This window comes from Schistocerca nitens, chromosome 5 (assembly GCF_023898315.1).
Source record: "Schistocerca nitens isolate TAMUIC-IGC-003100 chromosome 5, iqSchNite1.1, whole genome shotgun sequence".
Lineage (NCBI taxonomy): Eukaryota > Metazoa > Arthropoda > Insecta > Orthoptera > Acrididae > Schistocerca > Schistocerca nitens.
In genome coordinates this window covers 771260057-771281149 of record NC_064618.1, presented here as the reverse complement: position 1 = coordinate 771281149, position 21093 = coordinate 771260057, and the positions used below count along the sequence as shown (strand labels likewise).

At 40.1% G+C, this 21093-nt stretch overlaps 1 protein-coding gene across 1 annotated transcript in view; it reads left to right on the top strand.

Moving 5' to 3' along the window:
• The window catches only part of LOC126260711 (hemicentin-1-like), a 768668-nt gene that overhangs the window by 634251 nt on the left and 113324 nt on the right, over positions 1-21093 (top strand). Inside the window, exon 8 of the mRNA XM_049958048.1 lies at positions 1989-2119. Within this exon, the coding sequence (XP_049814005.1) occupies positions 1989-2119 (131 nt within the window). The remainder of the gene's footprint in view (positions 1-1988; positions 2120-21093) is intronic.

Sequence of the window (21093 nt, the reverse complement as noted above, 5' to 3'; positions counted from 1 at the left end):
TTTCTCCGTTGGTTCTTGAGTCGTATACTGTGCTATTTATGCTGCCCATTCCTTTTCCTTCCTGTACGAAATGCTATATCGTTTGTGAACCTTTACACTGACATCTGCTTCCCTTGCACGCTTTCTCCCTTCTGGAATTTTCTTCCATTCGCTGCACTGATTTTGTTGTTTGCAGCCTCGAATCAAAGGCGATATACGCTGTGGTTCGTATCCTTAGTAATACAAAATTGTCTTTCATTACTTTATACTCCAACTTGAATTCTGTAGATATTGTATATCATTCGTCTTCCACAAATTTTAATGTTGCGATCGTATTATGGCTTCATACATAGCTGAAAGTTTTCTTTGGATCACAATTTCTAGTAATGTAACCCAATTTTTCTTCTGTCTTCTCCAAACCAAACTGATATTTTTAGTGTCTGTTCTTCGTTAAGAATAACCGCATAAAACTAAGAATAAAAGTACGCTGGGATTATAACCAATACTCTTTGCAACGACAAATTCCCCCAGTTAATAGAGAAGGATAACTAATTAGGGGAGATCATTTTGTCTGCTGTCTGACATCTCAGTACGATTATGCCATAGGTGGTAAATCATTGGAAGCGGTAACGACCGTAAAATACTTAGGAGTTACTATCCGGAGCGATCTGAAGTGGAATGATCACATAAAACAAATAGTGGGAAAAGCAGGCGCCAGGTTGAGATTCATAGGAAGAATTCTAAGAAAATGTGACTCATCGACGAAAGAAGTAGCTTACAAAACGCTTGTTCGTCCGATTCTTGAGTATTGCTCATCAGTATGGGACCCTTACCAGGTTGGATTAATAGAAGAGATAGAAATGATCCAGCGAAAAGCAGCGCGATTCGTCATGGGGACATTTAGTCAGCGCGAGAGCGTTACGGAGATGCTGAACAAGCTCCAGTGGCAGACACTTCAAGAAAGGCGTTACGCAATACGGAGAGGTTTATTATCGAAATTACGAGAGAGCACATTCCGGGAAGAGATGGGCAACATATTACTACCGCCCACATATATCTCGCGTAATGATCACAACGAAAAGATCCGAGAAATTAGAGCAAATACGGAGACTTACAAGCAGTCGTTCTTCCCACGCACAATTCGTGAATGGAACAGGGAAGGGGGGATCAGATAGTGGTACAATAAGTACCCTCCGCCACACACCGTAAGGTGGCTCGCGGAGTATAGATGTAGATGTAGATAGATGTATTTCGCATGTTAAAATTGGAATTTTGAAACAAGGGTTCCCCATATGGCGAAAAATGTAAATGACATGGGTGAAAGACTTAAAAGACTCGGTTTTCAGTTCTTTGTTATGAATTCACGTGTTGCAGAATTAAAGCTATTGAATTACTCCACAACTTAGGTTCCTGAATCAAAGCAACTAGTCTGCGTGCAGGTATCAATAAGAAACATCGTTTGGAGGCAGGTGTGTAACACTAGTTATTTACTTTTTTTTGTAGATGGTTGTACTATAAAAGATGGCCAAGTAATGGTTCTCGGATATTAAACCACTTTCAGAAAGAAGTGTAAGAGAATATGCTACTACATTATGTAAGAAATGTTGTGGTTTCGTTAAGCATTAATTACAAAAAAGTGGCATGCAAAACCTCGAAAAAATTGCGGTACTTAATATGCGAAAAACAATACGACCTTAGCATTTTTTATTTTATAGTAGAGGAGCGTAGGGTTCTGAGAACCTTTTCGACTCAATTAAAACGTCGTTACTATAACACGCCTTTAGTGAAAGTGCACTTATGATATACTTATGATTTGCTGACATGGTTTACTGAGTACGGAATATTTATTCACATATACTGATTTTTTATACCACGAGTAATGCCCACCTTGCCAACAGTAGCTATTCATGGTTCACCGTAACCTCTACTGTACAGCGTTGACAGGCTATGAACACTCTTAGGTGTGGGGATCTGTGGAGCTCCAGCGAAGCCTTTGTTTGTCCTTCCAGACGCCCCTGAGGTGACGGTCAGCCTCGGCCCGTCTCTGGACCCAACGGACATCCGTGAGGGCTCGGATGTGTACTTCGACTGCCGCATCAAGGCGCAGCCCCAGGCGTTCAGGGTGCAGTGGCTGCACAACGTAAGTACTCTCGATATCTGCTGTGCTTTTGATAAAGCTAAGAGCATGATTTGCATCAAACATTTCTAATGACTGTCTGTTATTTAAGATAAATGTGGTAGCATCATGGTCTCGTAAGTCATTATCTTTGAATTTCTGTGCTGGCAATAGTAATAAAAGCGGTGACACGTGCAAGATTTTACCAGGGTGCTACAATGTTATGACCAGTAGCTTTCTGGCTTACAAAGATACTAATCATAACTAAAATAACTGTATTAATTTAGTGTACATAAAATGAACTTTTTTAAATATATTATACATTAATTTATTTAAATTTCGTTCTTTAAAAGTGGGAGGATAACAAGAAGTATAAAAGAATTATCGGATCTGCGGAAATCGAAAGTGAGCCGATAACTGTTAGTTCTCTTAAATCACTGGACTACCTGCCGTTGCATGAAGCGGTGCTCATGAAGCCCTCATACTTTACACATATATCTTTAGAGAGTGGTTTTACTTTTCCTACGACACACTCAGGAGAAATATTGCACGAATTTGAAATGGCGTCAACCTACTTCTACTCACATCGTTTTATTTTATTTACAGTTTCTGTCAACGGAATCAATGGAATTTTTGGAAACCAACGAACATCTTTTGAATCCAGGAATCTGTGGCAGACGATTGACATCACATTAAGTAGTTATTCATAACATGATCTGCTCTTTATAAATCCACTTTACTGTTTACTGCTTGTAGCTGTAGTTGTAGGAAACATGCAGCAGTCCTCAGCAGTTAGGAGGCCCAAGTCAGTTGCAAAGCGTGACAGAAAGAATAAGGTTCTCCTGCTAGGTAGTTCACACGGTAGAGGTGTGGGGCAGCAGTTGCACAAAGTGTTGGAGAGTGAGTACCGGGTCACCATCATTGTGAAGCTTAGTGCATGGTTGGCTCAGGTGACTGACAGCATAGGGGAGCTATGCAGGCATTTTATGGAGGATCAGGTAGTGACAGTGGGTGGAGCAGGGAATAGTCTTGACAGGGAAGGGGAATATTATGTAGGTGGTGACCTGGTAAAGAAAACTACTCAAACTGGTGGCACCCATGTGTACTTCGTGCAACTGTTACAGCGTCATGATGGGCCTCATCTTAATGCCGCAATTAGGCGCGTCAACATGGGGCAGGACAGGGCACTGATGGTAGAGGGCATGGGCTACATTGCAGTGGGGCCAGTTGAGTCTATCAGTAGGTCGGGTTTCACTAGGCATGGCCTGCACCTCAATACGTATGGGAAGGGGAGGCTGGCAAAGCTTATAGGTGACAGTGTAGTGGGTGGTGGTGGGATCACTCACGGAAAAATTACTGTAATGGTTAGTCTTAGAGCTGCACCTTTTTTAGATTGAGGTCAGCTGATAGGTATATCTGCTTAAAGGATGTCTATCTGACTAAGAAGTCACCTTCAGAGGATGTCATGTGTCCAAGTAGAGAAGGAATTAGTATATTTCATCAAAACATAAGAGGTATTAGAGATAAAGTTATTGAACTGCTTATAAACGTTGACTCTGAAATTAATGGTATGTCGGAGCACCACATAAATAATTTGACAATTCAGAGGCTTCCTTTACCAGAGTACAGATTAGGGGGCTGTTTTTCACAGAGTTCCTTGCGGAGTAGGGGAGTGGCCATGTACGTAAAAAAACAGTATTCCATTTGAGTACACAGACGTATCATGGAACTGCAATGAACAGATATTTGAATGTTATGCAAGGACAGCTGAATTTAGTGAAACTAAACTTCTAATTGTTGTTGTTTATAGGTCCCCTAACTCTGACTTCAGAGCATTTCGGCTCAAGCTAGGGAGGGTTCATGATTCACTTTATAGGAAGTACCAGAAATAAGTTATAAGTCGTGACTCCAATATTAATTTTGTGTATGATTGTGCAAGACAAAGGATGCTGGTAATTCTCCTAATCCATATGGTCTGATGCTGAATGGGTCTTTTACAACTAGGGTGCAGGGGGACAGTAGCACAGTCACAGACAATATTTTATTCATTCTTCATTACTAGATGGGCATACTGTTAATAAAATGATGAACTGTCTTTGAGACCATGATGCACAAATTATAACACTAAAAGACCTATGTATTCAAACAAATGCCACATATAATTTCAAACTGCGTAGGTAAGTTAATCCAACGGAAACAGAGAGTTTCTTAAACCTCGTCAAAGAACAAGAGTGGCAGGATCTTTATCGTGCCGATAACATAAATGACAAATAGAATGCTTTCCTTAACACATTTCTCATGCTGTTTGAAAGTTGCTTCCCATTAGAACGTTCTAAACGGGGTACTAGCAGTAAAAGGTAGCCTGGGTGGCTGACTAGTGGGATACAGATATCACGTAGAACAGTGTGGGAGTTATATCAAAATGTTAGGATTAGTCACAATTAGGCAGCAATAGCCCATTACAAACAGTACAGTAAGGCGCTTAAAAATATTATTAGGAAGGCAAAGAGAATGTGGATTGCAAATAGAATAGGTAATTCATAGGATAAAATTAAAATCATATGGACAATTGCGAATGAAATGTTTGTTCAGCACCACAAGGTCGACAATGTAAAATTAGTCTGTAGAAAAAATATTTCTGTTACTGATAAATTAGATATATGTTCATTATTTAACAATCTTTTCTCAACGTTGGTGGTGAATTAAATAAAAATATAGTTTCTACGGGGAATCATATAACTGTCTTGGCACATGCCTTTCCGTGATTGATGTCTGAAATACTTCTCTATGATTCACTAAAGGGGTAGATTGAGTCAATCGTTAAATCACTGACGAATAAGGATTGATGGAGTGCCTAACAGATTATTAAAGTACTGTGCTGCACATGTTAGCCCTGTACATAGCCATATTTGTAATTTTTCCTTAGGAATGGTCAGTTTCCTAAACGATTAAAGTCCTCAGTAGTAAAGCCATTTTATAAAAAGGGAGAAAGGGATAATGTAGACAATTTTAGACCTGTTCCCATGCCATTAGTGATTTCTAAAGTTATTAAAGTTATTGAAAAGGCTGTGTTTTTAAGGATAATTGATGATTTTATGTCACATAATTTGCTATCAAATGTACAGTTCGGCTTTAGAAGTCGTTTAACAACTTAGAATGCTAAATTCTCTTTTCTCTGCGAGGTACTGAATGAGTTAAACAAAAGGTTTCGAAAGTTAGGTATATTGTTTGAGTTAACTAAGGCGTTTGATTGTGTTGATTACAAAATATTGCTCCAGAAGTTGGACCATTACGGAATACGGAGAGTAGGTTACTACTGGTTCATCTCTTGCTTTAGCAACAGATAGCAAAAGGTCATTATTCACAGTATTGAGAATGGCTATGATGTGGTGTCTGAGTGGGGTATGGTCAAATGGGAGGTGCCCCTGGGATCAGTGTTGGGGCCACTCCTGTTCCTTATTTATATAAAGACTTGCCCTCTAGTATTAAGGGTGACTGAAATATTTCTGTTCAGAAACTGGCAGTTCGGGCAATTAGAGGTGTAAGTTTGTGAACCTCTTGTCTGTTCACTAGTCTGGGTATTTTACATTGATCTCTCAATATACTGTATGTATATTCTTTACTGTCGTTTCTTTTTAAGAATATCAGCTTATTCCCAAGAATCAGCACCTTCCACTCAGTTAATACTCCTCAGAAATCCAACCTGCATTTGGATCGGACTTCCTTAACTCTTGTGCAGAAAGGTGTGCAGTATACTGCTGCATCCATTTTCATAAGCTACCAAAAGAATTCAAAACTTTTAGCAGTAATCCACGTGCTTTCAAATCGAAACTGAGGAGTTTCCTCATGGGTCACTCCTTCTCTTCTGTCGAGTAGTTCCTTGAAAAATTAAGCTAATTGTTATGTTATATTGTTTTGATTGTGTTTGCTTAAACTAATGGACATTTTTGTGTTGATAAACATTTTATATTTATCTGTTATTACTTTTATATTGTAATTTTATATGTTGACACATTCCATGACCTTGGAGAATTACTCCTCTATTTGGTCCTATGGCACTTGAAGTGTTTCTACTCTGTTTGATATAATCTTGGAAAATATGCCATATGCAACTGCACGCAAAGAAATTTATTTGTAATTGATAATATTTTATTTATTGCCTATCTTATGGGAGTTCTTCTGTTTCCAGCTTTTCTCCGATATTAGTTTTAGCTTATTCTTTTATTTTCGTTGGAGACTGTTACAGAGTCTTCTCCACTACGTTTACATTGTTTTAATAACTTTTTCGGTTTCTTTCAGAGCTGTATGTAAATCTTCTAGATTTTCGTGAGCGATTGAGTATTTCTGCTCATGTATTTGTTCTGAACATTTAAGAGTATAATCAAAACACTTTGCAAGTATTTCGAAATTATCGGTGTTATGTAAGCCATATCGGTGATCCTCGTCCCACACTCCCTGTTCTTAGACTTACATTTGAAGTAGATCCGCCTAACTCTTTAAAACTCTCTTTCTCCTCCAATGATCTATTGGAAAAGTGCCTATGTAGCAGATCGTCTAAGGAAAACGCTTTCATACTAAACTTCTAGTGTACTAGCTTGTTTTACCATCAGTTAGCCCATAGCCTGTTGACTTAAATGGTGTAATCCTAACTAAATAGAAAATTTTAAAATTACATATATAAACTGAACTGATTAAATATATTTAAATCTATAAATAAAAGTTTGACAATGCAAGGATTAAAAATTAAATGGAAGAGTAAAGTTGATAACAGTAGGGACCGGACTTGAGTACAGGAATTTCCAGTCCGTGCACAATATCACTCAGTTACGGCGCCATTACAACAACAGATTCTCAAAACTTACTTGTACTCTACACTTCCACAACACACATCACACAGTCGCAAAGAAAAATATTGTCCTGGTTCGCTGAGCAACACAGCAGTCAGATTGCTAGAAGGGATGATACCACATCAGTGCATGCCTACACTAAAACGGATAGCTACGCCTATTCTTCGAACTGAGCATAGTATGGCTGACCTTCATTTCAGCAATGGATACTGGTTTCTAACTGTAATGGGCAGAGCTTTCAAAACATGTTTCTGTTCTTTTTAATGGCTTATCAGCGTGCGTTCGAAAACAAAGGGCGTAGTTTAACCGCGATTTCCGGCTCATGTTCGAAGAGGAGTGGCGTAATTTTAGCGCAATTTGCGGCACACATTGGAAGAGAAATGACTCAATTTTAGTGCGATGTTTATGGTTCAAATGGCTCTGAGCAATATGGGACTTAACGTCTGAGGTCTTCAGTCCCCTAGAACTTAGAACTACTTAAACCCAACTAACCTAAAGACATCACACACAGCCATGTCCGAGGCAGAATTCGAACCTGCGATCGTAGCGGACGCGCGGTTCCAGGATGTAGCGCCTAGAACCGCTGGGCCACACCGGCCGGCAGTGCGATGTTTCCTATGTGCTGTAGAACATTAGTGCAAGATAACCGGCGACCACTATGACACACTAAATAATAGAGCAAAATCAGTCTCCAACGCTATAGTAATGAAGTCTGTAGCTGCGAGAGACTCCATCTTGTGAGCTGTCCCTGTCTTTTGTAATTTTCTTGCACGTTCATGTTAGTTTCAAATAATTATTTATGCCCTGAGATATACTGTCAAATAGAATAAAAAATTTTAAAAGATAAGCAATCTGCGTTAGGTACTGATAGGGCGAATAAGTTTATGTTAAAAGTGCAAAACTAGGGGGGAAAATCTTTTAGCAGTAAGGGTGAATTTAGTGTAGTGGTGAACTTCTCCATTCACTGCTGCAAAGCGCAACGAGTAGCAGGATGGATTCTCTTAACTCTAAAACTTGCTTCAGTGTAAACCTAAAATCTCTACTTTTTAACCAAGATTAATATGTGCACGTAGTTCCTTTCCGCCGCCTGAGGACCTCTCAGAAATTGCATCATCGCGAACAAACTTTATGTTCTAATATTACTACTGAAAGATAAGTTCAAAGAGAACATGTTGTAATTTTTCGCTTATGTACCAGTTTATGTGTATAATAGCGCTCAAGGATTTAATTCAAAATGTTAATTTGGATGCTGTGTCACATGCCAGACTTTGGATTCAGGGAAAGACGAAATAAGTTTATGAATGTCTTTAAGCAAACTCAACTGACAGATACTGTAATTCAGTCTTCTAACTGGTTTGTTGCGGACCGCCCCGAATTATTCTGCTGTCCCAATCTCTTCGTCATGGAGTAGCACTTGCCATATACGTTCACAGTTATTTGAATCATTTGCTAGATGTATTCCAGACACTGTCTTCCTCAACATTTTTTACCCTCTTCAGTTCCATCTATTAAAAGAGGGTCATTCTATGACGTCTTAACTGACGTCCTATCGTCCTGTCCCTTCTCCTTGTCAGTGTTTTCCATATGCTACCTTCTTCTCAGTATCTACGCAAAGCCTTCTCATTCGTTACCCTATTAGTCCACCTAATTTTCAATATTCGGCTGTAGCGTCACATCTCAAATGTGTCAATTCTCTTCTGTTCGGGTTTTCCCTCAGTCCAGGTTTCGCTGCCATACAGTGCTGTTCTCCAAACGTATCTTCTCAGAAGTTTCTTCCTCAAATTACGGCCTACGTTTGGTGTTAGTTGACTTCTTATGCCTAGGAATTCCCTTCTTGTAGTGCCAGTCTGCTTTTGACGTCCTTCATGCTGGATCCGTCGTTGGTTATTTTGCACCTTGGCTAGTAGAATCCCTTAACTTTATCTGCCTCGTGACCATCAATCCTGATGTTAAACTTCTCGCTGTTCTCATTTCTGCTGCTCCTCATTACTTCCGTCCTTATTCGATTTACTCTAAATCCATATTCTGAATTCATTACGCTGTTCATTCCATTCAGAAGACCCTGTAATTCTTTTTCACTTTCACTGAGGATAGCAATGTTATAAGCGAAACTTATTGTTGATATCCTTTCACCTGGAATTTTAATTCTACTCTTGAACCTTTCTTTATATCCGTTATTACTTCTTCGATTTATAGATTGAACAGTACGGGTGAAAAACTACTCCCTTGTCTTACTGCCTTTTTAAACCGAGTACTTCGTTCTTTTTCTTCCACTTTCATTATTCCTTCTTGAATCTCGTACATGTTACATATTATCCATCTCATAGTTTAACCGTATTTTCTTCAGGATTTCGAACATCTTGCAACATATTATATTGTCGAACGCTTTTTCCAGGTCTACAGCTCCTATGTACGTGTCTTCATTTTCCTTTAGTCGTGTTTTCATTATCAACCAACGTAGGACGGCCTCCCTGGTGCCTATACCTTTCTTAAAGCCACAGTAATTGTCATGTAGTTCATCCTCAATTTTATTTTCCATTCTTCTGTATCTTATTCTTTTCGGCAAAATTGATGCACGAGCTGTTAAGCTGAATACGCAATAATTTCCACACTTATTAGCTGTTGCAGTCTTCGGCATTGCGTGGATGATATTTTTCCGAAAGTCAGATGGTACGTCGCCAGGCTCATACATTCTACACACCAATGTGAATACTCGTTTTGTTGCCACTTCCTCCAATGATTTTAGAAATTATGATGGAATGTTATGTATACCTTGTGCTTCATTTGATCTTAAGTCTTCTAAAGCTCCTTTAAACTCTAGTTCCTATACTTGACCGGCTACCACTTATACATCGATACCTGTTTTAGTTCCATTACATCAGACAAATCTTCCGCCTCACAGGGGCCCTCAATGTACTCTTTCCACCTATCCGCTCTCTTCTTTGTATTTAACAGTGCAATTCTCATTGCACTCTTAGTGTTTCGTCTGGTTTCCCTGCATTTCCTACTTATTTTATTCCTCGGTGACTTGTATTTCAGTATTCAGAATTTCCCTGAACGTTTTTGTACTTCCTTTTTTTCTCGATCAACTGAAGTATTTCTTCTGTTACCCATGATTTCTTCGCTGTGACCATCCCTGTACCTATGTTTTTCTTTCCAACTTGTGATTGTCTTCTTCTGGAATATCCGTTCCTCCTCAAGAGAACTGCCTACTGAGCTATTCTCTATCGCAGTATCTACAACCGTCTCTCTTCATGCCTTCGTACTTCCGTAACCCATTTCTTTGCGTACTGACTCTTCCTGACTACTTTCTTCAACTTCAGCCTACTGTATGCATTATATAATATTGTTCACCGATTTAAGTGAAAATGGTAATTAGGATGTCACGTTGCATACCAGGCTTGTGATTCAGGAAAAGGTGAAATAAGTTAATAAACGTCTATAGGGAAATACAATTGGCAGAGAGTATAATTGAATTAAGACTCAAATATATAATTCAGCTCTGGTGACTGTGTGCTGAGACTGAAATTCACTGATTTTACATCTACATCTACTTAATGCGTTTATTTATTTACTTTTTTTTAATTTTATATTTTACACCAGTCTTCTGCTTCTGTCTGGTTTGAGGCGGCCCGCCACGAATTCCTATGTCAACCTCATCATCTCATAGTAGCACTTGCAACCTGCATCCTCAATTACTTGCTCGATGTATTCAAAATCTCTGTCTTCCTCTATAGATTTTACCCTCCAGAGGTCCCTCTAGTACCATGGAAGTCATTCCCTGAAGTCATGGCAGCTGTCCTATCATCCTGTACCTTCTCGTTGTAAGTGTTTTCTGCGTATTCCTTTCTTCTCAGATTCTGTGCAGAACCTCCTCATTCGTTACCTTATCAGTCCATCTAATTTTCAGCATTCGTCTGTAGCACCATATCTCGAATGTTTCGATTCTCCTTTGTTCCGCTTTTCCCACAGTCCATGTTTCACTACCATACATGTCCTACTATACTGTCCTTTAGTCTTTTCAGTACTGTGTTATACTCCTTTCCTCCCCGATCTCTGTGGGTATTTCACACAGTGTTGCGTGTCTGTCACCACTGAATATTCAACGCAAACGCCACTGCTCTCAAAGTGAATTCGAAGGGCCACTGCGTTGCCAGTGGTGAGATATAATGCTACAAATGTGGTAATCTCACCCATTCTTGACACTGTAGATCTCGGAATACTGAAGTCCAAACTATTTCCGAAATGTAATGTCCCGTGCGTGCAGCTTCAAGTACCATTCCACGTTCCAAATCTGTTAGTACATGTTATGTGGCCTTAATCACATCGGAAATCTTTCCACACGAATCATCTGAGTACAAATGACAGCACCACCAATACACTGCCGTTTTATACCTTATATATGCGATACTACCACCATTTGTATACCGTATTTAACACAACAAAAATAGTCGTTCCTTTACAAGTTACTGTAAGGAACATCATTTGCTATTTCGTAAAGTATTTAAATACACCTTACAGATTTCCGTCATTTGAATGGAGATTATATGAGAGTCGCCAGTGTCGTTGTATGTTGGAATATGCAACAGCGTTAATGACGTATGGAGTTCTATAGTCGAATTTCCTGTGATTGGGAATCTTTGTGTCTTTTCTGAGTATACGTTTACTACATTTTTTGATTTACAAAGCAGAATTTAACTGTTAACATTAGAATAAGCTCATGACGCCAGGACATTAGAATCTTATATCTCAGTGGAATAACAAAACCAGGAAGAAAATTTTATAAACAGAGGATTCTACGTCACGTACCAGTTAAAGAGAAGCTGTTGCAGAAAAATCTGCTGTGCCCTTGTGAATATTTCCGCGACGTAGAATTTGGGAAATTAACTCACACATTAGGGCAGGCCTATGGCTTGAAATTTACACGGATTATGCATCAACAACGATAATGATAGAAGAAATCGTTAGACCAATTACCGGCTAAAATTATCAGAGGAGACGAAACGCACGATACTAACTGGAACCATTGTGCGCCTATGTATTACTTACAATATAGCCCTAATCCTGTGCACCAACGTATTGCTATTAAGCAAGAGTGCCGTCGGTTGACGTCGAGTAAGGACTCGACAAACATCTAATGTTGCAAAACATTATATACTCCAGGTAGCCACAGCTGTGGAAACACATCATGTTAAATAAAGAACCGCAACAGCTCTTTAACCTAGGGGGGGAAATGTCACGTTTTTACCTATCCATCATAAATTTTCCTATACCATATTTTATTCAATGGGAATCACAATTCATAGTTTATGCACTAGTTAATTCCAGTTATAATGTCTCCAGTCATACATCACATAGAAAATACACTAAAAATATCACACTGAGGGGAATTGCGAATTGTAGCCACCTAAAAACAAAAATTTTACAAGGGGTTAGTAATCTAGTGTTAATGATCCTTTGTTGAAACGACCGGTTTCGCAGCCTATATCTGCATCCTCTGATACACATCTGAGTACAAAGATTTGGGAAAATAAAATAAACAACATTGTCTGTATCCCAATTTAAGAAAAAGGATGTAGTAAGTAACGGATAGGTACACTCACAACAATTCATATAAATTCCACACCATGACTGAAAGGAGTCAAATCAAAACAAAACATCGAAGGAACGGTAGTCACGTAAAACAATCGGAGTAACGATGGAGTCGACTACCACAACTGCTAAGGATCCTACAGTAAAAAACGGCCAGAAAACTGAGAGGGTCTAAAATTCAAAGTTTCAAAATGTGAAATTGAACTGAAGGTAATTAATAAAACCGAATATAATTAGATAATCTCACCATTTTGAGAGCAGCATGACATGGAATAGATACACGTGTCAATAGCGTGCGGTGGTACTTAGACAGGAAACTTAAACAGACCAAAACCACCGTAAAGAATGGAACCTAAAATAAAACGTTCCAATATAGACAGGTTAGGGGGAAAAATTGGTATAGAAGGACCAACTAATTAAAATACGCTGAAAATAGGGCGATTTTGAGGAACTTATTAAAACGTGAAGCTCAGTAGTGACTTATCCAAAAAAAAAAAAAAAAAAAAAAAAAAAAAAAAAACATTGGAAAGAGATGGCGAAACACTGGGCACGCGAGAGTATGGAACCAACCGGAAATACCAGCGCACAGACTAGGTATAAAGCGATACCACTCGAGCGTAACAGAAACAATAAATGCTACAATTAACACTATGGAGAAAGTAAGGCGGCTTCCTAGTTAATACAAATACAGCAGAATATAATCAGACCTGGAACGCAAAATAATCTTAACAGAAAATAAAAGACATTAATTACAGCCCATAATAATCAGATTCCAATCATGTTGAAAACACTTATTCAGAAATGTCTGCGATGTATTTAACTTATTTTAATTTCTGTTGCTGGTTAGATTGTAGTTTTTATTGTAGGGTTCCTAGCAATCTGGACGGGGGGGGGGGGGAGTTCTCTTATCTGTCTTATTCTTTAACTCGCGAGGTGACTTTTCTGTAACGTATACCACGAGATGGGCTCTCTGCGATTCCTATGATTAAACCGAGATTTAAGGTAAAAATCATGTGAAATTTCTAACTTATGCTATATAACATTTATTTTTACATTCATATAAGTGTTGCTTAAATGCTCCTACTTTATCTTATTACAATAAGCAAAACCTGCAGCATTTTCCTATTTATCACACAAAAACACGTAATTTTGTGTGGTTCTTCTAAATTGTACACGTAAATGGACTGTTAAAAATGAATTCCACAGTCTGAAAAATTATATAATAAAATTCCAATTAAACTTAAATTCCCGAGCTTAAATTTGGGCATAAAAATTCCACCAGATAGGTACAAAAAGACAGTCTGTCAAACGGACATTCGTTGCTGGGAACCACATTTTTCTTATCACCACTCAGAACACCTTCGATTCTAACAGACACTTTAAGTATTTCATTGAAGAAACAGACAGATCGCCATCACAGCTTTTCTGAAATTCTTCCTCTGAATTATACTCTTATTCAATAGGAGAACTATGATCACTGGCTATTGTAAAACCGTCGTCTTTTCCGTTTATTTCTTCATCCATATCACTGACACCTTCCTCCATAGATCGACTAACAATTTCATCAAACTCGGGAAAGTTAAAACTGACACCTTCGTGCGAACACATTTTGAGCTTTAGCGTACCGTATTGAAGAGAACAGGTAAGTAGTTCACGAGGCGCGGTCTAGGAGACTCCATCACCTATGAATAACAGGTGTCATCGTAGGCTTGGCTATTTAAGGTTGGTACGGGGAGTGTAGAAGCATTCCACCACATCTGGCCTTGGGGAGCGAGTTCGAAAATTTTCGCGCGGTCTGGTAGACCACACCTCGTGAGTTAAGAGATGTATTACATCCTTTTTTAACTTGGGGTGTAGACAATATCATTTAATTTATTTTTTATCCCATTTTTCAGTGCAGATTTATACCTGATACGTAACCGGCGATTGTTTGAATAAAGGATCATTCAACAGCAGTTGCGACTTTTCATTCTGCTAAAAATGATCTCTGTGTTGGAGTGATGCATTAAACTTGAAGAAATCGATAAGAGAAAGGCTTTGTTTCGTCAAAAGGTTTCCTTTTATCCAATAAGGTACCTTATTCCTGCTACATAGAAACGGAAACAACTGATTCTTTGACAGTTCAGAAGAAAACACAATAAGTAGGAAATGGAAACGTCGTGGCATGGGCATTTACTGAAGGTGACGCTTCTGGAGCTCACTGATCTTCCTCGGCAGGACTGCTTTTGCAAATCTAAAAGCCAACTTAGTGTGGCTGCTTGGCTAGTACTGCACGTTCTAACACGCTAACAGGTAGCCTGGATAACTGGCTCATCATAGAGTATGAATTTTCTCTCCAGTGAAAAAATACTACAGCTTGAATGACTTAAAGAAGGAACTGGCCAAGAAGTGGTTCAAGTAAGGTCTTCTCAACGTTTCGCAGAGAAGACGAATACCTCCATCAGTAGCAGAAGTTCTTTGGTAAATTCTGAGAGAACCGAACTCTTGGTGTTAAGGTAGGGAGACTGAAGAAACCTATTGTTGGAAAAGTGAAATAAATACTGGTAGATGGGAAAGATATGGGGATGGAAGACGCAGAGCGGTAGTTGAGTGTAGTATTAGAAGATACGAATAGGACAGAAAAGCGGTGAACAAGTATCGGCTTGAGCAACGAGAAGCCAATCGACTGACACAAAGTTATAATACTGAACCATTTCACTCTGTTAGATGAGTATTATTACGTGGTTTTAGTGAACTCCTGTTCCATATGTATGTAAACGACAAGCAAAATTGATGCTTTTTGCCGACAATTCTGATATTATAATGAATCCCGTTAGAGAGAAACAGCAGAAGAGTCTTCAATGTTCTCATCTTTTTTTAAGGAAATCGGACTGTCTTTAAACTGTGAGAAAATACGCTGCATTTATTGCTACACAACAACCAGAATCACACCAACAATTGATGTAGTAACTGAACAGGAATCAGCAGACCGGATAGTATGCGACAAATACTTAGGTGAACATACTGAAGTGCAAGTGGTGTACGGGTTTTGTCTTTGATTAGTAATCAAAACGTCATCAGTCCCGCGTTCGAAAATCGCCACCGTTACAATAATGGGAATAATCAGCGTTGGCGGTTGAAGATCGCCTGCATAAGAAGTCACCCTCATTCTGCCAACGGCCTTGTCAAAGAGGGAGGAGGTTCAGGGCACTCTCTTGTCTTGGGATGAGTAACTGCCCTTAAAGGTGGAAGAATTAGCAATGACCAACGGCACGAGGATGCAGAGGGCAATGGAAACCACTAAATTAAGGACTCATAACGCGTGTCCACAGGATATGTAGCCCGTAGTTGAAAAACTGTCATGATGCTCTCTCCATTGGCAAAAGATTCCGCAATAGTCCCCAATTAGGATCTCCGGGAGGGACTGCCAAGGGGGGCGTGACTACGACAGAAAGACCGAATAACTACCGAAAGAATAACGTTGTACGTGTAGGCGTGTGGAATGTAAGAAGTTTGAACGTGGTAGGAAAGCTAGAAAATCTGAATAGGGAAACCCAAAGCCTCAGACTAGATATAGTAGGTGTCAGTGAAGTGAAATGGAAAGAAGATATTTCTGGTCAGATGAGTGTAGGGTAATATCAATAGCAGCAGAAAATGGTATAACGGTAGCGTGATTCGCTATGAATAGGAAGGTAGGGTACGGCGGAGAGTGTGCCACTGTTAACAGTTCGTTGATAGGGTTGTTCTTATCAGAATCGAGAGCAAGTCATCACCGACAAAGATAGTTCCGGTACACATGCCGACGTCGCAAGCTGAAGATGAAGACTTAAAGAAAGTATATGAGGATATAGAAAGGGTAATACAGTACGTAAAGGGAGATGGAAATCTAATAGCGATGGGGTGCAGGAATGCAGTTGTAGGACACTGAATAAGATAAAAGTTTAAAGGAGAATATAGGCTTGGGACAAGGAATATCTATTGAGTTCTGTAACAAATTTCAACCAGTAATAGCGAATACTCTGTTCAAGAGTCACAAGAGGAGGAGGTTATACGGGAAGATTTTAGTTAGATTACATCATGATCAGGCAGAGGTCCAATATCGAATGCTCGATAGTATGGCTTACCCAGGAATAGATATAGACTCAGGTCACAATTTATGAAGGATAAAGAGTAGGCTGAAGTTTAAGAGATTAGCTAGCAAGAATCAATATGCAATGAAGTGGGATACGGAAGTATGAATGACGACGTAGGCTTGAAGTTCTCTAAGGCTAAAGATACACCAATCAGGAATAGCTCAGTAGGCAGTACAGTTGAAGAAGAATCGACATTTCTGAAATTGGCAATCATGGGAAGTGAAAAGAAAAATATAGGTGAAAAGAAGGTAGCTGCAAAGAAACCATGGATAACAGAAAAATACTACAGCTGATCGATGAAAATAAGGAACTACAAATATGTCCAGGGAAATTCAGGAATACAGAAATATGTCACTGATGTATGACATAAACAGGAAGTGCAGATAAGCTAAGACAAATTGGCTGCATAAAAAATTTGAAGAAATCAAAAAAGATGTGGTTGTCGGAAAGAAAGTCAAAACGACATTCGGTGAAATAAAAAGCAAGGGTGGTAACATTAAGAGTGCAACGGGAATTCCACTGTTGAATGCAGAGGAGAGAGCAGATAGGGGAAAGAGTACATTGAAGGCCTCTGAAGGGGGGAAGATTTGACCGATGATAGAAGAAGAAAGAGAAGTGGATTCAGAAGAGATAGCGGATCCATTATTAGAATGTAAGAGAGTTTAGGAGGATTTAAGATCAAATAGGCAGAAAGGATGGATAACATTCCAACAGAATTTCTACAATCATGAGGGGAAGTGGCAATTAAACGACTGTTCACGTTAGTATGTAGAATGTATGAGTCTAGCGACATACGACCTGACCTTCTCAAGAATACCATCCTCACAATTCTAAAGACTGCAGCAGCTGACAAGCGCGGCAACTATCGCACAATCAGTTAACAGCTCATGCATCCAAGTTGCCGATAGTAATAATATGCGGAAGAATGGAAAAGAAAATTGAGGATGTGGTAGATGACGATCAGTTTGGCTTTAGATAAGGTAAAGGCACGAGGGAGGCAATTCGGACGTTGCGGTTGAAAATACACTCCTGGAAATTGAAATAAGAACACCGTGAATTCATTGTCCCAGGAAGGGGAAACTTTATTGACACATTCCTGGGGTCAGATACATCACATGATCACACTGACAGAACCACAGGCACATACACACAGGCAACAGAGCATGCACAATGTCGGCACTAGTACAGTGTATATCCACCTTTTGCAGCAATGCAGGCTGCTATTCTCCCATGGAGACGATCGTAGAGATGCTGGATGTAGTCCTGTGGAGCGGCTTGCCATGCCATTTCCACCTGGCGCCTCAGTTGGACCAGCGTTCGTGCTGGACGTGCAGACCGCGTGAGACGACGCTTCATCCAGTCCCAAACATGCTCAATGGGGGACAGATCCGGAGATCGTGCTGGCCAGGGTAGTTGACTTACACCTTCTAGAGCACGTTGGGTGGCACGGGATACATGCGGACGTGCATTGTCCTGTTGGAACAGCAAGTTCCCTTGCCGGTCTAGGAATGGTAGAACGATGGGTTCGATGACGGTTTGGATGTACCGTGCACTATTCAGTGTCCCCTCGACGATCACCAGTGGTGTACGGCCAGTGTAGGAGATCGCTCCCCACACCATGATGCCGGGTGTTGGCCCTGTGTGCCTCGGTCGTATGCAGTCCTGATTGTGGCGCTCACCTGCACGGCGCCAAACACGCATACGACCATCATTGGCACCACGGCAGAAGCGACTCTCATCGCTGAAGACGACACGTCTCCATTCGTCCCTCCATTCATGCCTGTCGCGACACGACTGGAGGCGGGCTGCACGATGTTGGGGCGTGAGCGGAAGACGGCCTAACGGTGTGCGGGACCGTAGCCCAGCTTCATGGAGACGGTTGCGAATGGTCCTCGCCGATACCCCAGGAGCAACAGTGTCCCTAATTTGCTGGGAAGTGGCGGTGCGGTCCCCTACGACACTGCGTAGGATCCTACGGTCTTGGCGTGCATCCGTACGTCGCTGCGGTCCGGTCCCAGGTCGACGGGCACGTGCACCTTCCGCCGACCACTGGCGACAACATCGATGTACTGTGGAGACCTCACGCCCCACGTGTTGAGCAATTCGGCGGTACGTCCACCCGGCCTCCCGCATGCCCACTATACGCCCTCGCTCAAAGTCCGTCAACTGCACATACGGTTCACGTCCACGCTGTCGCGGCATGCTACCAGTGTTAAAGACTGCGATGGAGCTCCGTATGCCACGGAAAACTGGCTGACACTGACGGCGGCGGTGCACAAATGCTGCGCAGCTAGCGCCATTCGACGGCCAACACCACGGTTCCTGGTGTGTCCGCTGTGCCGTGCGTGTGATCATTGCTTGTACAGCCCTCTCGCAGTGTCCGGAGCAAGTATGGTGGGTCTGACACACCGGTGTCAATGTGTTCTTTTTCCCATTTCCAGGAGTGTAGAAGCAAGACTAAGGAATAAACAAGAAAACAAGACACGTACATTGGATTTGTCGACCTGGAAAAAGCGTTAGACAATGGAAAACTGTGGAATTTGTTCGAAATTATGAGAAAAATAGGGCTAACGTATAGACAGAGACCTATACACAATATGTACAATAGCGATGGGGGAATACTAAGATTGGACGACCAAGAACAAAATGGGAGAGGAAAGAAGCATATGTTAAAAATTGACAAGGAGAAGGGACAGGACGACAGGACATCTATTAAGACGTCAGGGAATGACTTCCATTGTATTAGAGGGAGCTATAGAGGGGAAAAACTGTAAATGAAGACAGAGATTGGTATACATACAACAAATAATTGAGGACGTAATTTGTAATCTTTTCTGAGATTAAGACGTTGGGACAGCAGAGGAATTCATGGCGGGCAGCGTCAAACCAGTCAAAGGACTGACGACTCAAAACAAAATGATGAAAACTTGAACTGGAAGAATCGTATTATTGAGCTTCTGAAGCAGTTAAGTTCAGCTACTTTTGCTCTCCGTACAGTTTCTGTTTTTTGGAAACAAGCGAATCAAGCCGCTGACATACGAGTATTTTACATATTTTCCTTTAGTAATGTTTTATGTAATATATTTCTGGAGTAACTCATCACGTAGAGGAATATTACTGATAGCACAAACGCGAGGCGTAAGTATGAGTTGTTCACAGGGTGGTCATGTAGGTAATTCTTCACAGAGTTTGGCATTTTAGCTGCTTCTTCACAAGACACATATTCTTTACTGAAACTCATCGTAAAATTTGAGAACAATTGTGATGTCAATACCTACAACAGTAGAAGCTAAAATGGCCTTTATTAACTATTATGAAAGTTGTGAATGAGTCAGGAAGAATTCCCGTATGCAAGAACAAAATTTTTGCCGTTTGAACAATAACTTAGAACGTCTGACTGTTGTAAAAGCAAACTTTAAATGCAATCTAAAATCATTTCTCCTGGAAAACTCACTCTATTCGATGGATTAATTTCTGTTTAAAAATAAGTAGCCCTTAACAGAAAAAAGTTTTAAAGTGTATTTGCATGACTAGGACTAAAGAATACGTTCATTAATTTTGACACTAATCGTGGTTGTATACATGAATGTGCCTCGTGGCGCGTCAATACGATAAAATAATCATTCAAATGATAGGTGGAGCATGTAATTAACTAAGTAAATAACTGAGTGCTTTCGTATGAACATGGTCAGTGTGTCGTTACGGTGTAATCGTATTCAATTCGATTTCTAAAGCCCCCCCCCCCCTTCTCACACATACACATATTCACATACATTTATCTTTGTATTTCAATGTCACTGAAAACATCTGCCAAGCAATGCAAATATCGACCATATTCGTCGTATTCCACGTTCAGAAACAAACTCGTTCCGTTCACCCAATTTACTCAATGTTGACAGCAGTAATCCGCTCATGCTTGAAATCAGTACTGCTCCGGTGATGTTTGTTGCACGTTAACAAAGGTACACGCTAATGTGGACAGGATTGCCGATGAAGAGTGTGTCGATATGCATCTCGTGTGTGGGAACACTGAATAAAATGGAAGAGCTGCAAAACAAAGATTTGCTGATTTTTTTTGCACAGAAACACCTACATCTCAGTTGTTTTGCATCTATGTGCTACTCTATATTTTTGTTGGATGTTTACCTGATTCCTTGTTATGGACGTTTGCACTTGCGTGAAGATATTTTCACTGAGACAATGGTAACTGAGGTAACAAACCGAATATATTATGAATATAAATCATCGGTAACTCTGTCTGGCCGATTGCAACGAAAACCGTATAAAGTTTCTTTTTGAATAGAACAGTTTCGGTTGCTAAAATATCTTTTTAATGAAGCGCTTCGCCTTTGTAAGGCATCATAGATTACCTACAAAAACAAACAAGGGAAAATAATAGTTACGGTATTGTCCTATCACGCACAACTGTAATAAAATATCAATGGAC